The sequence below is a fragment of the Genypterus blacodes genome, unplaced genomic scaffold, assembly GCF_046128005.1.
Source record: "Genypterus blacodes isolate CSIRO-AG114 ecotype Tasmania unplaced genomic scaffold, CSIRO-AGI_Gbla_v1 ptg000027l_1, whole genome shotgun sequence".
NCBI classification, from domain to species: domain Eukaryota; kingdom Metazoa; phylum Chordata; class Actinopteri; order Ophidiiformes; family Ophidiidae; genus Genypterus; species Genypterus blacodes.
Genome location: NW_027466840.1, coordinates 2020843 through 2038901, shown reverse-complemented (window position 1 = coordinate 2038901; position 18059 = coordinate 2020843). Strand labels below are relative to the sequence as shown.

The following is an 18059-nucleotide window of genomic DNA, read 5'->3' as shown; positions in this document are numbered from 1 at the left end:
GTCAACAAAACATGTGAGGAAATACATAGAATTGCAAAAGCCACTGCCGAGGCGGCTTGGGAACCGGAGGGTAGCTGCTTCGGTTCCCCCTCTGGACTGGCAGCCAAAGAGTTGCCAAAGTGGCACTACCTAGCTGCCTTTGAGCAAGGCACAAAACCCTACTGCTCCCACCCTAATGTTGTTGTTGGTAGTAGTAGTGGTAGTATTAGTGTTGGAAATGTTTCAGTAAAGTAACATCATCTGCGCGTTTCATAAACTCAATAAGCATGAGACAGTTATGGGAGAGATTTATTCCAAGATGCAGGTTGAGTGCACTGATGAGGACTCACAATTTAAAACAAAAATCAATAGAATAAAACCAGTAAAAAAAAGAATAATGAAACACAAAGCAGTGTGATCAAATTCTCACGTTCAGTGCCATCACTTGTGAAGATTCTTCACTAGTAAAAAGAATATCATAATTCCAACTTGAACCCTTTTTAAAGGGACTTTGATACAATGACGATACATCACTAGAAAACTAAGAACAACCTGAACAAGAGCAGAATATGTACAAAAGATGAGAAACATGTAAACCAGAGAAGAAAGTGCTCCACCATTTTCTTATACCACAGGACAGTATCAAAATATAAGATGAACCAAATGGTGATCTTGGTAAAAATGGGAGCTTAGTAGTCTTAGTAGCCTTTCATTCAAAGACCTTTTACTTAGAGTCTGTTCAGTTGCTGTCCAGTTCAGTTTCTCTTATACCTTCAGGACAGCACCATTTACATCATAAGTGCAATCAGGCAAACAAACAAACAAACAAACAAACAAACAAACAAAAGCAAAAGGCACCAGAAACACTGAACAGCGTTTACAAGTACTCCCAAAAAAAAGAAAACTGGCATACAAGTGTATCAAAAATATCAATATACAGTTATCACGGGGTAATTGTGACTATAAGACACCAAAATTATATCAGTTAATGATGAAAATGATCTTTCCTAAGGGGTTACTTATGAGATTACATTGAAAATAGAATAAAAGGATTCATGTGAAGCAGGTAATGACATTGAGTTAACTGTCATCTAAGGCCAGGATTATACTTGACTTGAACTACGCATACACATGATGGCCGCTAATATCCTGCACTCATTTGAAGCATTGGTTTTGAACGTCTTTAAGACAAGGCTACATTTTGCTGTGTCTCTACACGTGTGGGCAGAGTAACATGTGGAACACCCACATCAAGGCCCATGGCCATTCCTGAGTGACCCAGAGCTCATATAGCTTCTCCAGGGTCCACACCACCATTCATGATTCAGTGGCGAAAAAGTAGCCTGACTGACTGCCTACTGGGCATGAAAGCGAGTTTAAAGTGTCATGACTTTTGATTTTCTATTGTTGTTATTATATTCATTTCCCTTTTTTGACAACTTTGTTTATGTCCCGGCCGCTCCATGCAAACACTCCAACAGACCAGTAGGACTCACTCGTGGGGTGACAAGGGCTATATCTCTTTGCATTCATCCCAACCCCAGACACAACTAATTGGTTCTTGTTTGTAGGAAACACAACCAAGGATGGATGCACCACGACGATGGAGGTGACACAGGTGGTAACAGGGTTGGCTGAATGCTGTGCGTGTGCCCAGCAATAGTTTTTAAGGTATTCCAGAATTAACCAGGGATGATTTATATTTCAACCCTGACATAGATTAGAGTATCTAATCCTCCAGGTTGACATTTAATATGCAAAACAGAATGTGCGCAACACCTCTCACATAGCAACTGTATAAGTATAAGCGTAGCTGCAATCGAATATAAACCCAACCTCAGAGTGAGAATTTGTCAGTTGCCAGATTCACAGAACTCAGTGAGGGGGTCACTCCAAAACATTGCTGTTGGTTTTGGTGTTAGTGTAAAAGATTTGTGTCAAAGTGATTATATACAATGTGGAGTTCATATTTACACATTTACATACAACAAACCAAATCTTTATGGAGGCCTGATTCCACTGCAGGCTACGCCTAATATAGGCTTACAGTTAAATATATCAACTACACCTTCCCTCTGTGATGACGTCCATTGTCCCTAGGGAACTGAGTCTGCTTTGACCTCTGACCCAGAGAGTGTGGGGAGAAGGAAGGGCTGTATAGCAATTTAGTCTTAAATACAGAACATGTCAACAGATTACAATCTGCTATTTCAGGCACCATGGGACAGATGATAAGCTCCTACATATACAAAGATACACAAGTAGTTGTATTCTGAATGATGAATGATTTGGGGTGAATATATTACCAAACTGAATATAAACTCAGCTCAAATACCTGTGTGAGATTTAAAGAAAGTGTAAGATCGCCCTCTTGTGTTTGCATGTGTACACTTCTGCCTTGCCCCAAAAATTCACAAAAGATTTCCCTTACTAGACTTTCCAACTTTGGAAAGAATATTTAAGCAGCGACAGGAAATGAGATCTGAGCTCTTGTGCATGTGTGAACCTGACTTCTTGCCTATATCTACTATGTGAAACCTGTGAGACTCGTGTCTTTCCCCACAGTAGATCTACAGACAAGCCAAATATCCCTATAGCCATTATAGGGACTGAAGGGATAATTCATCAAAGTCTACTTGGTGCCACACTCAATATTTAATTTGTCAATGAATATCTGCATGCTATTGAGTTGTTGTTCATACTGCTTCAGGTTTTTTGACCTGTGGATAAACAATACAAAGGAAATTTGAAGTCTCATCCTGAGAGCTTCACATTTTAGGTGTTTAGGGTTGGTCTGTGTCTCTGTCCGGTGTCTTCATGTCCCATTACATAGGGGCAGTGGGTGTGTGATTTTCAGTGATCACTAACACATGTGAGCCAAGTACAGTTTAAAATATCATCCAGATTATCTACCTGAATTATTCACTCAGACTGAATTAGATCTTCATTTTCCTGTGAGTGTGTCTTATGAGTAGATCACCATGGTAACCCCCCTTTCAAGGCGAATACTAAAAAAGCTTGGTAACCAGCATTAATGAATGAATCACTACTGTCTTAGATCCTTCTGGTCTGGGGCCACTAACTAGGTTGTGTGGCGGTGGCATTTTTGTAATGTCACCCATACTCCCTGACTGCAACCATGACTTGGAAATGGATGTGATAGATGTGTCTAAAGTTATGTGTCATCAGACAATGAACACACAGATTATGTTGACAAACAGATGCGTAAATTATGCCATCAAGGCCACTGTCTTCTCTGGGTGTCAGTATAGGTCTCTGTGACTCAAGATGTGCATGTGCCTGCTTGCAAATATGTAAAATACATTATTCACATTCATTATCCACACATCCCCAACCAGAAAAATTAAGAAAGGGGAGAAGGAAAAGGACGCATTGCTCTGCTAATGTGTTGCTCTGCTAATCCAACATCTCTTCAAACAAAAACAAACCAGAGCAGCAGATGGATTGAGGGACTGTGGAGCAGAGGTGAGAGGAGGAAGGGGATGAGGAAGGCAGAGAGGAGTCCCTGTGCTAATTAGCCCCTGGGCGACACCAGGGTAGGCTAGCGTGTTTGTGTTGCAATGGCAGCCATCAGCTGGACAGATAACTGTGTAGTTCTCTGGAGGTGATGTTCAGGACCACACCTGAATGGTTGCCTGGGAGAGGAAAACAGGACAAGACTTAGTTTGCACAGCCAGGTTTGTGAATGGTCCTCCAGCATAAAACAGAAGTATTAATTCGCAGACTGTAAACAATCTGCCATATAGAAATTACATTGGTGTCGAACAATTCTTTGGAATGCATTGTCTTTTCCTTTCTTGTCTTTGTCACATTTTTACAAGTACATACATTGTGTATACACAATACAGTCAAAAAACAATACTAAAATATTGTTTTTTAATTCATTTAAAAATTCCTATTTTGCAAGTTTTGGGTCTCTGCTGTCATCTGGTGGCCAAGAATGGAGGTGTGATGAGCTTGGTACAGAACTGGCAATAACGTTCCTTGTAACCTTTTTGGGAGGACTTTTACTTTATATTTGATAATTTCAAGGTCAATGGACTATTTCGCCCTCCTCTTGTGTAAAATAATAAACGCAGGATTACCGAGAATAGCAATTGAATGAGCTCTTTAATATAAGCTCACTCATACACATATATACACTGACACAGATTGATTCAGAACTGTCAATGATAAGCAATTAGCAAATCCAATTAACATTGGCCCCATGCATGGCTTTCCTAAAGTCCATGACCTCCCCATACTTCACTAAAGCTGTGTGTTGGCAAATGATGACCCTACGATGATTTGTTATCAACTTGTAAGGTAAGGGCAAATCAAATAAAGTAAGGCTAAAATATCACACTTTTTTAAATACCAAGAACAATAATGAAAGGTGAAAATGATCCAGTACCTTGGTGTGTGTTAGCTGCTGATGTTAGTGTCTTGGCTTTTAGTAGCAGTGGTTAGTTGTAGTCCTTATAAGGGAACGGAAGGCGGGGCTACCTCCTGCGTTACCTAGAGTCTGCGAGTCCAGGTCGTCATCAATGAATTCCTCGCCCTGGATGATGTGCTGGGTGTCCTCACTATGATTGACAGGGCTCGTCATCTCCTGCTCCTTCTCGTTGTGCATCTGGGCATAAACGTTGCGGTTGCCAGGAAGTTTTCTGAAAAACAATGGGGGATAGGCATCCTCAGTCCTAAGCCAAGGACTGTGGGATTTGTTGTTTTCGTAAGATGTAAAATAGTATTATTGCATTAGATGTTTCATTTGAGTGTTGTTTTGATGAACTTGGGGAAGTGCTGTAGGTGGCTGACTGAGGTGAGAAAAGATCATGCAATTACAGAAGTTATCATATAAGAATATTGATCCAGTGATAATTATCATGCAAGGTAAATATAGATGCAGGTTAATATAGTATACCTTTGAAAATCACATATTGTGTTTGAAAGTATAATGTAGTTTGTACTGTTGCACAACTTTGTTTCTGTAGGAGTTGTATCAACTAAGACAATGTCATAGTTTCTGAATGACCTGAAAGCTTCTGCTTTATCTGTATTATGCTGACATCAAAGTATATCAATGTGCAGAACCAGTTTTGAAAATCAGAACAGAGTGAGCTCTTTCTGATTGGCCTAATTTGTAATTCTGCTTCTTACGAAATGAAGCACGAGTGAAGTCCTAGTTCCATTTTAATTTTGAGTCTTATTTGCGATACCCACCTTTTGAACTTGTAGAGGATGAAGGAGCCACTCACAAGGATGCTGATCAGGAAAATGGCAGCTAGAGCCCAAACACCTGGACCTCCAGCACCTCCATGGTACCCTGAAGAGTCAACAGACACACACATATACACACACTTGTAAACACTGCATCATGTGTGCTCACCCTTCTGAACACACACACATCCAGAAAGTACAGCAGGGAAGATTGACAGACAAAGTGCAAGGGAAGAAGTCCAACACACTCAATTCATCTAATACTACAGCCACAGGAGTTCAAACTTCAGACAGCGTTTTGATTTTAAGGAAAGGTAATCAGGTGGTTGAGAAAGCACAGCACAGCAAAGTGATCCAGACCAGATTAGGAGAGATTTGGATTTGTTTAGGGAATCAACAAAGCAAAGGTTACAGGAATAAATGTTGAAGAGTTTTTAGTTGAAGTGGTGCAGGTGTATGTTTCTTGAACGCACCAATCTCCGCTGCTGTTGCTGTTGAGTCATTAGCAACTAGACCTAGCCCTTGGAGATAGATCAATAATAACCAATTATCATTTCAAATAGAAGACATTAACATGTATGAAATAAATGAAGCAAATACACACGTTATGAGCTAACGCATGCCACATTTACCTGCATTGGGGTCAGCCAGCTTCACCAGCACCTGTAGACCTCCTCGCTCCACAAAGCTGACATTGTTGTCATTGAAGGCCTGCATGATGACTGGAATACGCTGAGGATGAGGAAATAATAAACCCAAACATGTTCACGAAATGCGAGAGACAGAAAACAATCCAAAGCTCTCTGCCAAGCCCTATGTCAACAAGATGAGCACTGGGTGATGTTCTCACGCTGAGCTCTAACTTTGTTAAAACCTGAACAGATGCAGACAGTAATGTTATGTACACATCGCTGTACCAATCTCAATTGCAACACTCTTGAACTATTTTGAGTGATTTATGTATCTGTGTGTGGGGGTGTGAGTTATGTGGATGTAAATAAATCATTAAAATGTGTGTTTGTATATACCTCATCTACAAACATGTTCCTTTTGGCTGGTTTGTTGTCCATTGGCAGCACATACAGGTCAGCAGTGGTGGGGAGGCCTGGCTTCACTACGGTCACCAGTAACTCCTTGGGGATCGCTGTGATCTGCGACCAAAAGTTGAAAAACAAATCACACTTAAAACAGGTACGTTTTTTTACTTATTTAAAGAGCAACAAAAAGGACTTACAGTTTGTACATGGGTGATATATGGGTGACTTACAAGGTTCCGCTAAATCATGACCTCTGATTTTTATGTCAGTGTTGTTTGTATTTCCCAACCTTTATTATGTAGTTGGGATTTTAATCTCTCCCTCCTTTCTGAGCCATAATTACACTGTTGGGCTTTGCCCGAGGTATAAACTAATTAGTGCCTCTCTAGTTTTAATAATGCTTTTATAAACCACAACAGAGAGCAGCTCCAAACACACTGACAGCTGATTCAGCTGTGCTGCTGTCATCAGTAAGTCTATTGAAATGATGATGCTTGAAGAGCGTTTCCTTTCTTAGTTCCTCGGTTCCTCTGCCCTCTCTTGTATTCCTTGCAGAGGCTTGGAAAGCAGACCATGAAGGCAGCAATTAAAGCTCCTACCTTAGCGAGGATCTTGGTGACGACCTCACCGACATCCTCTCTCCACTCTGGAATGTTGGGGTTGAAGTGGTCCAGGCTGCTGCTGAAGCTCAAAGGGATAACCTGGAAATTATCTGGGGTTGGGATACGGATTAGATTAGTCCAAAACATCAATGACACTAGCACAGTACAAAGATAATGAACACTAACAACTGCAAGTCATTCCACACTTTGTGAGCCATGAATCCACATACTTAAGTCTGACAAAATGGTATCCCTGGGCAGCCGTACAATTTAGACAGGCTTGCAGTCCAACAGTTCAACTTGCAACAACACATGTAGATGGCAAGAGACATTTGATTCAATACTAACAGCAGCTATTGCTATTAATGTAGTTTTAAGTTGCATTCTAGATCCATCTCAAATTACCGTAAACTTGGACAGTCTTGGTATCCTGCACCATGGACCTCCCGTTAGAAGCTTGGACAGTTACTGAAACATCTCCGGTTTCTATGAATCGCGTCAGAAGACTTTTCTGCAGGGTTAATTTAGGCTGCACAAAAAAATCACAAAAGGTGGATATTAGATATCTTGTCTCTCTATACAAGGTGTGTATGACAAGTCTGGGATCAAATGAATGAACAAGGGATTAGAATGAAAATTCTGTAACGTTGTCTTTACTTGAAGGTTGTCACCTATCCACCAGTAGAAAACAGTTAGGTTGGCGTCAGTGGGAAGAACAATTGCTGTCAGATTGACCTCGTGGTTTCTCCCTGCAATGGGAACCACCTCCAGGTGCACTTCCTGTAGAGGGGCTGCATGGGAAGAAAATATGGGGTTTTATGCAATAGTAAAGCCACAAATTTAAAGCTACCTTCACTAATATTTGAAGACTTTCTGTACAAATTTTTACAAACAAGTATAACAACTGGGGCCTAAAATACAAAATATCACTATAAACTAAGAAAAGGGACATAAAGGGGTCTTCCAGGTTCACTGAAATAACACAGACAATCCACTGGGTGACACTGTAGCAGCTGAGCGTGAAGTTATGAGACAAATAGATGTTGTGATTTGTTTTTTAAGTTTAGTTTTCCGTCTCTGTTTGCTAAACCAGAACGTATTAAGCATTCTTCACTGCGGATGTTACTGCAGGTCTGAAATTAAAGATATATGATATGTAAGTAATGCTGACTGCCAGAATGAGCTCACAGTGTGAATGAATTATTTATCCGTCTGGGCTGAGGTGGTTATCAGTGATTATGTGAAAGTCTAACCTGTGACCTGGATGTACATGGTGGCCTCATCGTGCCCTGCCATGTTCTCTGCCTTCACTGTGACCTTGTAAACACCCTCCTTGACGTAACGATGCTGGATGGGTTCGTCAGTTACTGTAAGGTTCTGGTAAATGGCCCGAACCCCATCTCCGAGGTCCACCTGGTACTTAGTGCTGTGGGTGTCGCCCTATTCGGAAGAAAAGAGGGAAACATGGGCACAACCAGGTAGAGAGCAGTGTTTCCATTCAGCCATTATGAACATATCAGCATACCTGTTCTTGGTGGACAATGAATGTAATGTCATCGCCGGGTGCTAAAGCCAACATCTGCCCTTTGATGCCTATGTGCAGTCCTCTGGGTGGCAGTAGAGGGCAAGTGTGTTGTTTTGTACTCTGCTGCTTGTTCACCCCACCTTCACACATATTAGATATGACCTTACGATATCTGCAACACAGACAATACCAGTGTGAGGGCATACAATGAGTTTAAGTCGCTCAAGTGTGTGTGTGTGTTTGTGTGCACTCACCCAGTGCTGGTTTTATAGGTTTGACCAAGGTTACAGTCTTCAGGTGGTGAGTCTGGGTCATGCCAGAAGTCAGCGAAGCAACGATTGCCCTCTGTCTTCAAAGTCCTGGACCGTTCAAACCCATAGTCGCTACAGGTACACACACACACACACACACACACGCAAACACACACACACACACACACACACACACACACACACACACACACACACACACACACACACACACACACACACACACACACACACACACACACACACACACACACACACACACACACACACAGGGTTTCAGGCAGGAGTCTTCGATGCTGAAAGTGTTAAATGATTTACTGCTGTCTGTTGATTCAGCGTCTGGTGCTGTGTAATTCGGTTGGATTTCACAGCAGACTTCAACACGGACCATAATGTTTTCCTCTATGGCCTAACAAGACTGAACGTAGAATTGGCAATATGTCCACACCAACTTCAATGATAAGCTACAATATCCTCCAAGGGTCTATTCTAGGCCCTCTGCTATTCTCTCTCTACATGCTCCCCTTAGGCTTTTTCTTCCATAAACAAACGCAAATCGCTTATCATTGTTATGCTGATAACATGCAGCTCTACCTTCCACTGAAATCCAGCAACACCTCTTCCCTTACGGGTGGATGGCAAAAATTGGATGGTATTGGCACCTAAATTAATTTTTGGACCCTCCTCTCTCCCATTACAATCCTGGTCGCTCAGGTTCCTCAAACGAAATGCTCCAGTCTATCCAACGATCCAAATAAAGACTACAGCTGATTGTGCCTTTTCTGTTGCTGCCTCCAAGTTATGGAACGGTCTGACTACTTTCTCTTTGACTTGACTTGACACACACATACACACAAACACACACACACAAACACCTAAAATGTATCCAGATCATGATGCTTATTTTGTTATCCAGTGGTAAATTCTTAATTCTTTGGAGATATTTATTCAATACTTGCATCTTCCTCCATCCATACATCTGCTTTAACCAAAAGTAATGAAGTATGAAGCATATAAATTGCCATGGTTACCTGAAGGGAATTCATGACATTATTGATGGTGGTGAAATGAGGTAACATTGTTGAATAGAACTATATTCAAGAAAGTTGTCCCCATATATGATTACATAATTATGAAGTTTTCAATTTACAGTATGTGTGCATCTTTCTGTACCTCTTTTATTGAGTACCAGGTGTAACAGAGAGGATTTTGAGTTCACGTGAATGATCCCTTATTTACTGGAGGATATATCAATGTTCTAATATTCTATTTAATTTTATATCACAGCGTTTAAAGGTCTATGCCTAAGTACCACTAGATCAATAAAGCTGAATATAATGTAATGTGATTGTTTTTGTATCGTGATGCGTTTTTTGTGATGCCATATTGTCGGTGCAGCTCACCAGTTGAAGTCCTTGTCCGTACACTGACAGGGTTTGGATGTGAGCACAGAAGTGTAACTCTTTCCTTTGATACAGAATGCCGTGTCTTTCCTCTTCCTAAAACTCCGCTCCTGACCTGTAATGCACTTTTCTCCCTGAAGTGAGAATTCAGATTCCATAATCAGCACATAGTCTTACACAGATACAGTAAATCTATGAATGCGCAAACATGTGTACGTGTGTGTTACCTGCAGATCTTCGAGTGTCCAGGACTCGTAGTCGGACTCTGTACACTGACGGGGGAAAGTCTGCCTGAAATCAACTTTGACTAGCTCCCAGTCAGACCTGTAGCTGATATGGCCAAACACACTGCATACACGCACGCACACAAACACACACACACACAACCACAAATATCAGAAAGTTAACGCGGCCCTCAATGAGGGACAGAATTGCAGTGTGCAGCTTGTGCAAAATTCACTTTTCAGATTTTACTCACGTCATAACTAGAGTCTCATCTCCCGGCTCGCTCAGGAGTCCATCAACAAACACAGATGTGCTGGTGAAGTTATGAACCGTCCATGTCCTTCCTTCATCAATACTAAATCTGAAGAGAGAGAGGAGGCTATTAAACTGAAACATTAATGGCACTCTCTTTTAAAGGACTAAGTCATTATTGCTTCACAAACAGCCTTGCTACCACACAGTCTAGTATCACCAGTGTGAGGAGACCTTTCTCCCCAAAAATCATTGCGGGCCAGAGTTTCGATGGTTCTGTGATCACTATATGGTCGTTTTGTTCAACAGAGCAGAAAAGTACTCACATTTCTTTTAAAAAGTTAACTTTTATTCCCAATAAACTCTCATTTCCTCACAAGACTCTGTGATTCATTGAAAGAGACAGTCAATACAAAACTATTGATTTAGCTGAGGGAATAGAAAAATGTGAAAGACACACACACACACACACACACAGCGCACAAGAGAGAGAGAGAGAAGGTTCATCTAAAAGGTCGAAAAAGAAAGAACATTTTTTTCACTTCATCTGTCCTCATTTGTCAGAATTGGATCCTTATATATTGATGTGGTGGAGATACCATCTTGCTGAGTTTAGATTATAGTGTCAGTTTAGCTTGTGTGGGCAGAGGGTTTGAGGGTTAAAATGATGTGAAGTTTACAGGGCTGATCCAAATTGATATTTTCCTCTGCTGTGTAATTGCCAGAGTCTTTGTCTTTGCTGCCTGCCTTGTGTGTGTGTATGTGTGTGTGTATTGCACATCCAGTAGTGCAATGGTTTGACTGCTAACACACTGGTGATCTTACTTGAGTATCTTCAAGGGTATAGAAGTGTCCTTGATGGCAACAATGACCCCACCATGGTCCAGGTACAGGATGTGGTGCTCCTCCTCAAATACCTTTAAAGAATCAGTAAGACAGATAGTAAGAGACAAGCAGGGATAACTAAGGCACTCAATTATTTAGCTTTATCTCGGCTCCTCTGCAAAAGTATCAATGCAGAACATGCAAAACAAATTGTTTTGAATGTCCTTTTTGAAAAAGTAGTTAAACATCAAAATGGTACAGATAGTTATTCAGGCTGGGTGAGGGAAAAGTAAAAATTGGATAGATCTAAAAGAGAAGATGATGAGAGCATGAGCCAAGAGGGAAGTGAGTGAAGAAAGGGAGAATAAAGAAGTGAGGAAGAATATGATGTACCTGTCTCCATGTCTTCCCACAGTCTGAGGTGATGTACATCTCCTCCTTATACTCCACTAGCTGAGAGCCAAGGTTACCTTAAAGAAAAGTGCAGAGTAAAGTAGTGAAGAGTTGGGCATGAGAGAGGCAGGGATACTCGTGATAGGCATCAGCAGTAGATGAAAAACCAGGCAGAAACATGGAGAGGGAGGATGTGACTACATAATGAAACAGAGAGGGATCCTAACTTTTGAATGCTTCACTTTCCCCTTTTCCTTTCTAGGAATTGTCCACATAAAGGCCCTGGTAAGCTACGATCCAAAACCTTTTGTACAATTTGCTGACATAAGAAAGACATCAAAGTCCCACGGCGCAAGGGGAAACATTTCAGATGATGGAGGCTAATTTGTCTCTCATTTTAACTCGAGAGATGTCAGCTGCGGCCTAGATGAGTTTAGCTGCAGGCAGTTAATTTACATGATTCGCTTTTAAAGACCCTAGTTACTGCCACATATTCACCGACAAACGCAGCAATGTGTTTAATAAATGAAAAGGCAGTTGCTTCAGTGAACTCTTTTGCATGGCAGGAGCCCTCGGCCATAAGACGATGTGTGGTTTTCAAAGAAAAAGAGGATAACTCGTGTCAATACTCACTAAATTAAGGTTTGTCTCTTTTTTTGCTCACGCCCTTTGACTGTTTGCAGGTAAGGGATTAACACAATTCCCTATCCATAATTATTGGTAAAGAGCAACTGACAATGGATGAACATATTGAGATGATTGATGAATTGTTTGTATTTGTTTGATGAAGAAGATAAAGATGACAAAGAGCTGGACAACAATCTCTCACCGTTTAACCTGATCTGTTTCACCCAGAGTGAGGCCTCATTCAAGTCTCTTGTGACAGTTTGTGATTTGTCGTGTTAGGGTAAGTGCCTTTTGTGAATTGTGAATGTAATTTCTTCTTTCTTTGCTGTATTTAGGTTTAAAGTTCTGTCCAGTAGGTGGCACTGTTATCTCTGTAAAGACACGGTGGCACCTCTTACATGGACCACAGTTTTTCATCAAAATTGTCTTGTTCTTGTGTAATTGTAGAACATTTCTGTGATAATGGAACCACTTCCAAGAAAATTCTTCAACACCTGGTGATTGGAACAGCACACACATCATAACTGTATATTGTCAACCAGATGGTGTGAAATAAAGAGGGAATATTATTATTTCAAAAGCCAAATGAGTAGTAAACTTGTTTTGGAGACTCACCAGCACCCATGATGAGACCGGGAGCAGAGTCTTTGGTGTGGACAGTCCCAGACACATACGGGTTGTCTGCCCAGCGAAGGTGCAGGTGGAGGTGACAGTCCGGCTACAGTGAAACATATACAGAGAGACATTGAAATACCTTTATTAAATAATGTTTAGATAAAGAAACCTGTTCCTCACAACCCACAGCCACTGGGCATCTAAATCTGACTTTGAACAATGAATGTGAGGACAAAAATTTGACAAAAAAATAGTTTGTCACGTCTGTCTCATCAGCTGTTCCATATACTTCAGTCACTCACATAAAAGTGATAATCCGTAATGTTTCTTCTTTTAAGGAAATCGGAATTTAGCACTTATTGTCTATGGTGTTTTTATTATCTAAGTCATTCATTCTGATTTCATTTGCAGCTTCATGAGGGATTTTTCAAAAATTGAGAACTTCCTGGTAAAATTGCGCAGGTCATTGACTTAAAGTGGTCAACGAAGGAGTGTTGTGGAAGCTACCTCACTCCAGAAGGTGGCAGCATGTACTTTTTTTGTTAGTCTGTAAACCACGAACACTGTTGCAGTAGAAGAAGAGATGTTTTGGGGAAAACCAGCATAAAAAGACAAAGGCAAAAAAACCTAATATGGATGAGAAGTTTGGAGTCATAGAATGATGCCAGGGGTCAACCCGTACATGAGAGGCAGATTTGAACCAGGAACCTTCCAATCCAGAGACAGCTGCTCTACCATCCTGAGCCATTCAACCCCACGAAGTTAAGGAATGTGTTAAGGACTGTGTTCCAATTTGGATTTGAACTTAGGTCACCACAGTTATGTTGTTTACTTGTCTAGGCCACTGGGCTGCACACTATTATTATTTATGTATTTATGTATTCAAAGATATTTTATTCACTTGGCAACCTCACTTTGCGGGTACATTAATTCCCTGTTTGTCTTTTGTGGCTTATGTGCTTCTCCATCGACTCTGCATACGTCATCAGCAACAAAAAAAGAAAATATGCAGTGGGAAAATACAATAAATCCAAATGACTTTTCAGAGCTATTAGATAGTATATTAAAAAACGATTATAACCATTAATCTGCCCCATTCAGGCATTGTGATAAAGTGCTGCGGTGAATGCTCATTACTCTAACCCAGTCACTGTTAGGTGCCAGGGTAATTAAGGCATTTGACAATGTTTAGCTATATCAGCGCCACATTGGATAGTACTTCTTCTTCTCTGGCTTTGTTACCTGTAATGTCAGTGTGGCAACATGTGTGAGGGCTGGACAGATGTAAAGCTGGCTCCGATTGCTCACATGAACATGAAGCAACCACACGTGTCCATGGTCAAAGACATGTCTCCAGGAGAACTGATTTCCTTTGCGAGGGCATTATGGTGAGCAGTTGATGAAGCCAAAGGGAAGAAGAGACCAATGTAATCATAACCAATCATATGTGTGTGCCTGCACGTGCCTCAATGATTGCAGACTTATTTTTTAGAATTCCCAGCTTCCAAGATTGAGCTGATATCCATGTTCATCTTGACACTTGACTTGATAAGAGTGAAGGAAATCTCACTCTGTGTTTATCTTCTGTCTGTCTTTTGAGTGTAATTCACACATTGTTAGAACCATAGTATGTAACTTGAGTCTTTATAACAAAAGACTTTACGGAGGTTGGTGTCTAAGTACTGGATGTTTGTAAATCAGCGTTCTTAACTCGGAGCTTGCATGTATTTCAGTTCCCTGCACAGAGGAGTGTAAACACACATTAGAGAAATAGAGTTTGGGAAACTTTTACCGTTTTGCAGTTGATTTCCTTGCCGTTCATATCAGCGGTAGGCGGGACCAAAAGCTCCCAGTCTCGTCCTTTGTTATAGGTGATGAGAGTTGTCACTTTGCTATCAATCTTCTGATTTGCCAGGAAGACACCTTTGACTCCACGTACCTGACAGAAAAAACACTTGAGTCACAACACTTTATTTTTCTTTAGGGCAGTATATCATGACAAGATAAATTCGGTCTGTTCTCTTTCTAGGTCTACTCATGTTTTGTTGTGCAAGCATTTCCATGTTTCAATGGATTGAGGTTCATTCCGTAATCGGTTCAGACCAGTTTGCCTGCCTCAGTTTCACCAGTCAGATGTAAACATTACTGTAACTTCACGTCACGTTCCGAACTCACCTCCAGTACATCGATGAGGACATTCTCCTCAGGCTGCTTGGTGCTCCGAACGTTTTCCAGGACTAAGGAGTAGTAGATGCCTTGAGAGTCTGACTGGTACAGGTTGTATGTGTCTGACTGGTACCACTCCTGGAGCGCCAGGAAGACCTGGTTCTCATCTGTGCTCACAATCTGAACATCCTGGAAACGGAAATAGAGTGACAGGGGACGTGAGTTATGCTCTTAGCTGTTGGTTTAGGAAGGAAATGCGCTTACGATTTCTTGTGACCTGAAGTTCTTTTATCTACCTTTGTTGAACACACTTATTGTAAGTCGCTTTGGATAAAAGCGTCTGCTAAATGACCGTAATGTAATGTAATGTAATGAGACAAAGGCAATGGGGGATTGAAAATGGGCCGTCAATATTACTGTAATCTGAGAATTAGATTACAGTAGAATTACAATACAGTTCAACTCTTAATATATGATTTCCAGTCCTTGTTAGCACTGTGAAATTCACCAACTTTCCCGTTGATGGCCATTGTCTCGTTATTTTCCTCTAGCTTGCTTCTGCGTCTCTTACTGTGTACTATGCTCTGTTAGGCACGCATGATCTTTTGCAAGCGCAGGACTGCCGTTGCGGTTCACTGGTCCCTCTCTCCTTTCCTCCTGTCTTCTAGTGTCAAATTTTGACATTCGCAAAAATTCAGGTTCATACTCACCAACTCATTATGTCTGTACCACTATATATTATGAAGAATAAGATGTGATTAATTGCTGGTATTCAGACTTTTCCCAGAGACAGCGGCATCAATGCGCATAGGCAGATTACCAACCAGACCTCAATACTCAGAGGAGCAGAAACAGAAATAGATCAATACACTACAAAGCCTGAATTCTAATTTAATTCAGTAATTACAGCTCCTCACAAAGAAAACAAATAGAAAAGATTCATAATTACTGTGCGAAATGATAAAATGATTTAAAAACACTGCAATAATATCAAATATTAAAATGGACAAAATAGCGTGGAATTGAGAAAACAAATAATTTTAGATGACAAAAATAAATCTAAATTAAAGCCTTTTAATAGCAAGTTTATAAATGAAGTGGTTGGCAGATTTGACATTGTAAATTGATCCGGAATGAGGCTAACAGTGCTAAGTCTTGGATCTCGGAATGGAGTTCATGACGCCTATGGCAATGAGTTTTGGGTATTAACCAAAATAACACCATCATGGACATAAGGGGCTCAAATTGGTTCCCTCTCCAGGCTAAAAACACTACGCTTAGGAGCAGGGAAGAGAAATGTTCTCTCCTGTTCCAGAACCCCAACTCCATTGTGGAGCCAGCTGACATTATTCAAGCGTCTTAATCCTCCTGGACAACTACCTAGGGAATTATTCTTGGTACATCCACTGTGAGAAGACCACAGGCTAAATCTCTAACACATTGGAGGAATTACAGTTCTTTTCTCACCTGGGAACATCACAGGATTCCCAGGAATAGCTGGAGGACTGGGCCAGTGGGAATAGGGTACATGTTAAGTCCAACATTACGTATTTAACTGTGAAGGGCAGAGGGTGTCCAACCCAGTTCTGTGTGAGCCCAAGCCAGATTTTCTGTCCTGCCATGTATTTAATTGCTTTCACTTGGTATCACATGCTCCGGGCAACTTTGCATTGTGAGATAGAAAGCCTGTTGTATTGGAGCTCATGCAGTACTGGTTTGGACATCTGCAGATCATTCTACAAGAGAGTTTTTGAAAATAGCCGAAAACAAAGCGAGCAAAATTAATGAAGGTTCCATACACTGATGTAGTAGACATTCACAAAACTAAACTTAAGTCGAAGACAGGGATTTAATGTTTAAACACTGATCAAGGAACACAAAGTAAAGGAAAGGGGAAATGTGAAAGGTGTCATGTCTACTGCTGTGTTTCATAAAACGCCACTTGTTTGCCCTTGATCCTGAATTGAAAGAGCAGGGAATCTTTACAAACATCAGTCTTATTTGTGCTGCATCACTAACGGCACACTGGAAGGAATACTCTACATCCATCTCTGTCAGCAAAAGCATGGCCACTGTCACCCCAGATACAAAGGCTCCTGTAGAGAGTAAAATATCAGAGATCTTGAGTCCTGAGTGCTTAACGGTCCACTGCATGCAATGAGAAAACAATGTACACTTATTTTAGACTCCCTGTGACATTCAACAATTCTTAGTTTTTAACAGATGGCTACGCGCTATTGTGTCGATTTTTTCACATCATGATCGGGCCTTAGAATTTATGAATGAATGGATGTCCTTACCTAACGGACATGTGTTTTCTTCATTGTTTCCTGGGAGGGTTACACACTATCTATCTTACCTCATCCCACGTCCATGAGCTCATAGTCAACTTATCCACGGTGCACCACATTACTCTTTCCCTTCATTTAGACTGGTGCATGATTGCTTGGACATTGCACTTTAACATTAACCATCGCATCGGAAGTGCCCCACAACTGCTGCAGTTTCTATCCACATCTAGTTGAACACCATGGAAGATTTCAGACTACTTAATGACATCCACTTCAAGCAATGCATCATTTCAGGTCAGGTGCACCTCCTTCCACAACTACGCTGCTGTGCAATTTGCCAAATCTACAACTGCTTGAACGATTGTTGTTATTCATTGTGCAATCCCTTGTTCGGAAAACGTTGGCTTGAGTCTATGAACTTGCTGTGTGCTTGCTTCCATTTCTTTTAATAGAACAGCAGTTAGATTGGTGTCTTGTCTGGTTTTACAGGCAGCTGGATCGCCTGCCTGATTATTATCCACCTTGTGACGTTTTGTGACATTGTGACGCTGACAGTAAAAATATGAAATCAAACTTTATTTCTCATTTTCTCATTGGGTGAAATGTCCAAGGTGGTATTGTATGTAACCT

The 18059-nt window shown here is 41.0% G+C and overlaps 1 protein-coding gene across 4 annotated transcripts in view; it reads right to left on the bottom strand.

Moving 5' to 3' along the window:
• Positions 1–270: 270 nt before the first annotated feature.
• Positions 271–18059, bottom strand: part of sorcs2 (sortilin-related VPS10 domain containing receptor 2) — a 114976-nt gene continuing 97187 nt past the window's right edge. The window contains exons 9-28 of one of the 4 annotated variants that reach the window (XM_076143878.1): positions 15148–15327; positions 14765–14911; positions 12973–13075; positions 11731–11807; positions 11338–11429; positions 10514–10621; positions 10263–10383; positions 10036–10169; positions 8618–8746; positions 8364–8535; positions 8092–8278; positions 7496–7629; positions 7244–7367; positions 6836–6948; positions 6228–6350; positions 5832–5931; positions 5673–5720; positions 5203–5305; positions 4498–4691; positions 271–3635 (exon numbers count right to left, since the gene is read on the bottom strand). In XM_076143878.1, coding sequence (XP_075999993.1) covers positions 3571–3635; positions 4498–4691; positions 5203–5305; positions 5673–5720; positions 5832–5931; positions 6228–6350; positions 6836–6948; positions 7244–7367; positions 7496–7629; positions 8092–8278; positions 8364–8535; positions 8618–8746; positions 10036–10169; positions 10263–10383; positions 10514–10621; positions 11338–11429; positions 11731–11807; positions 12973–13075; positions 14765–14911; positions 15148–15327 — 2454 coding nt within the window. In that variant the 3' untranslated portion in view covers positions 271–3570. The remainder of the gene's footprint in view (positions 3636–4497; positions 4692–5202; positions 5306–5672; positions 5721–5831; positions 5932–6227; positions 6351–6835; positions 6949–7243; positions 7368–7495; positions 7630–8091; positions 8279–8363; positions 8536–8617; positions 8747–10035; positions 10170–10262; positions 10384–10513; positions 10622–11337; positions 11430–11730; positions 11808–12972; positions 13076–14764; positions 14912–15147; positions 15328–18059) is intronic. The other 3 variants (XM_076143879.1, XM_076143880.1, XM_076143881.1) reach the window with 3 other exon arrangements.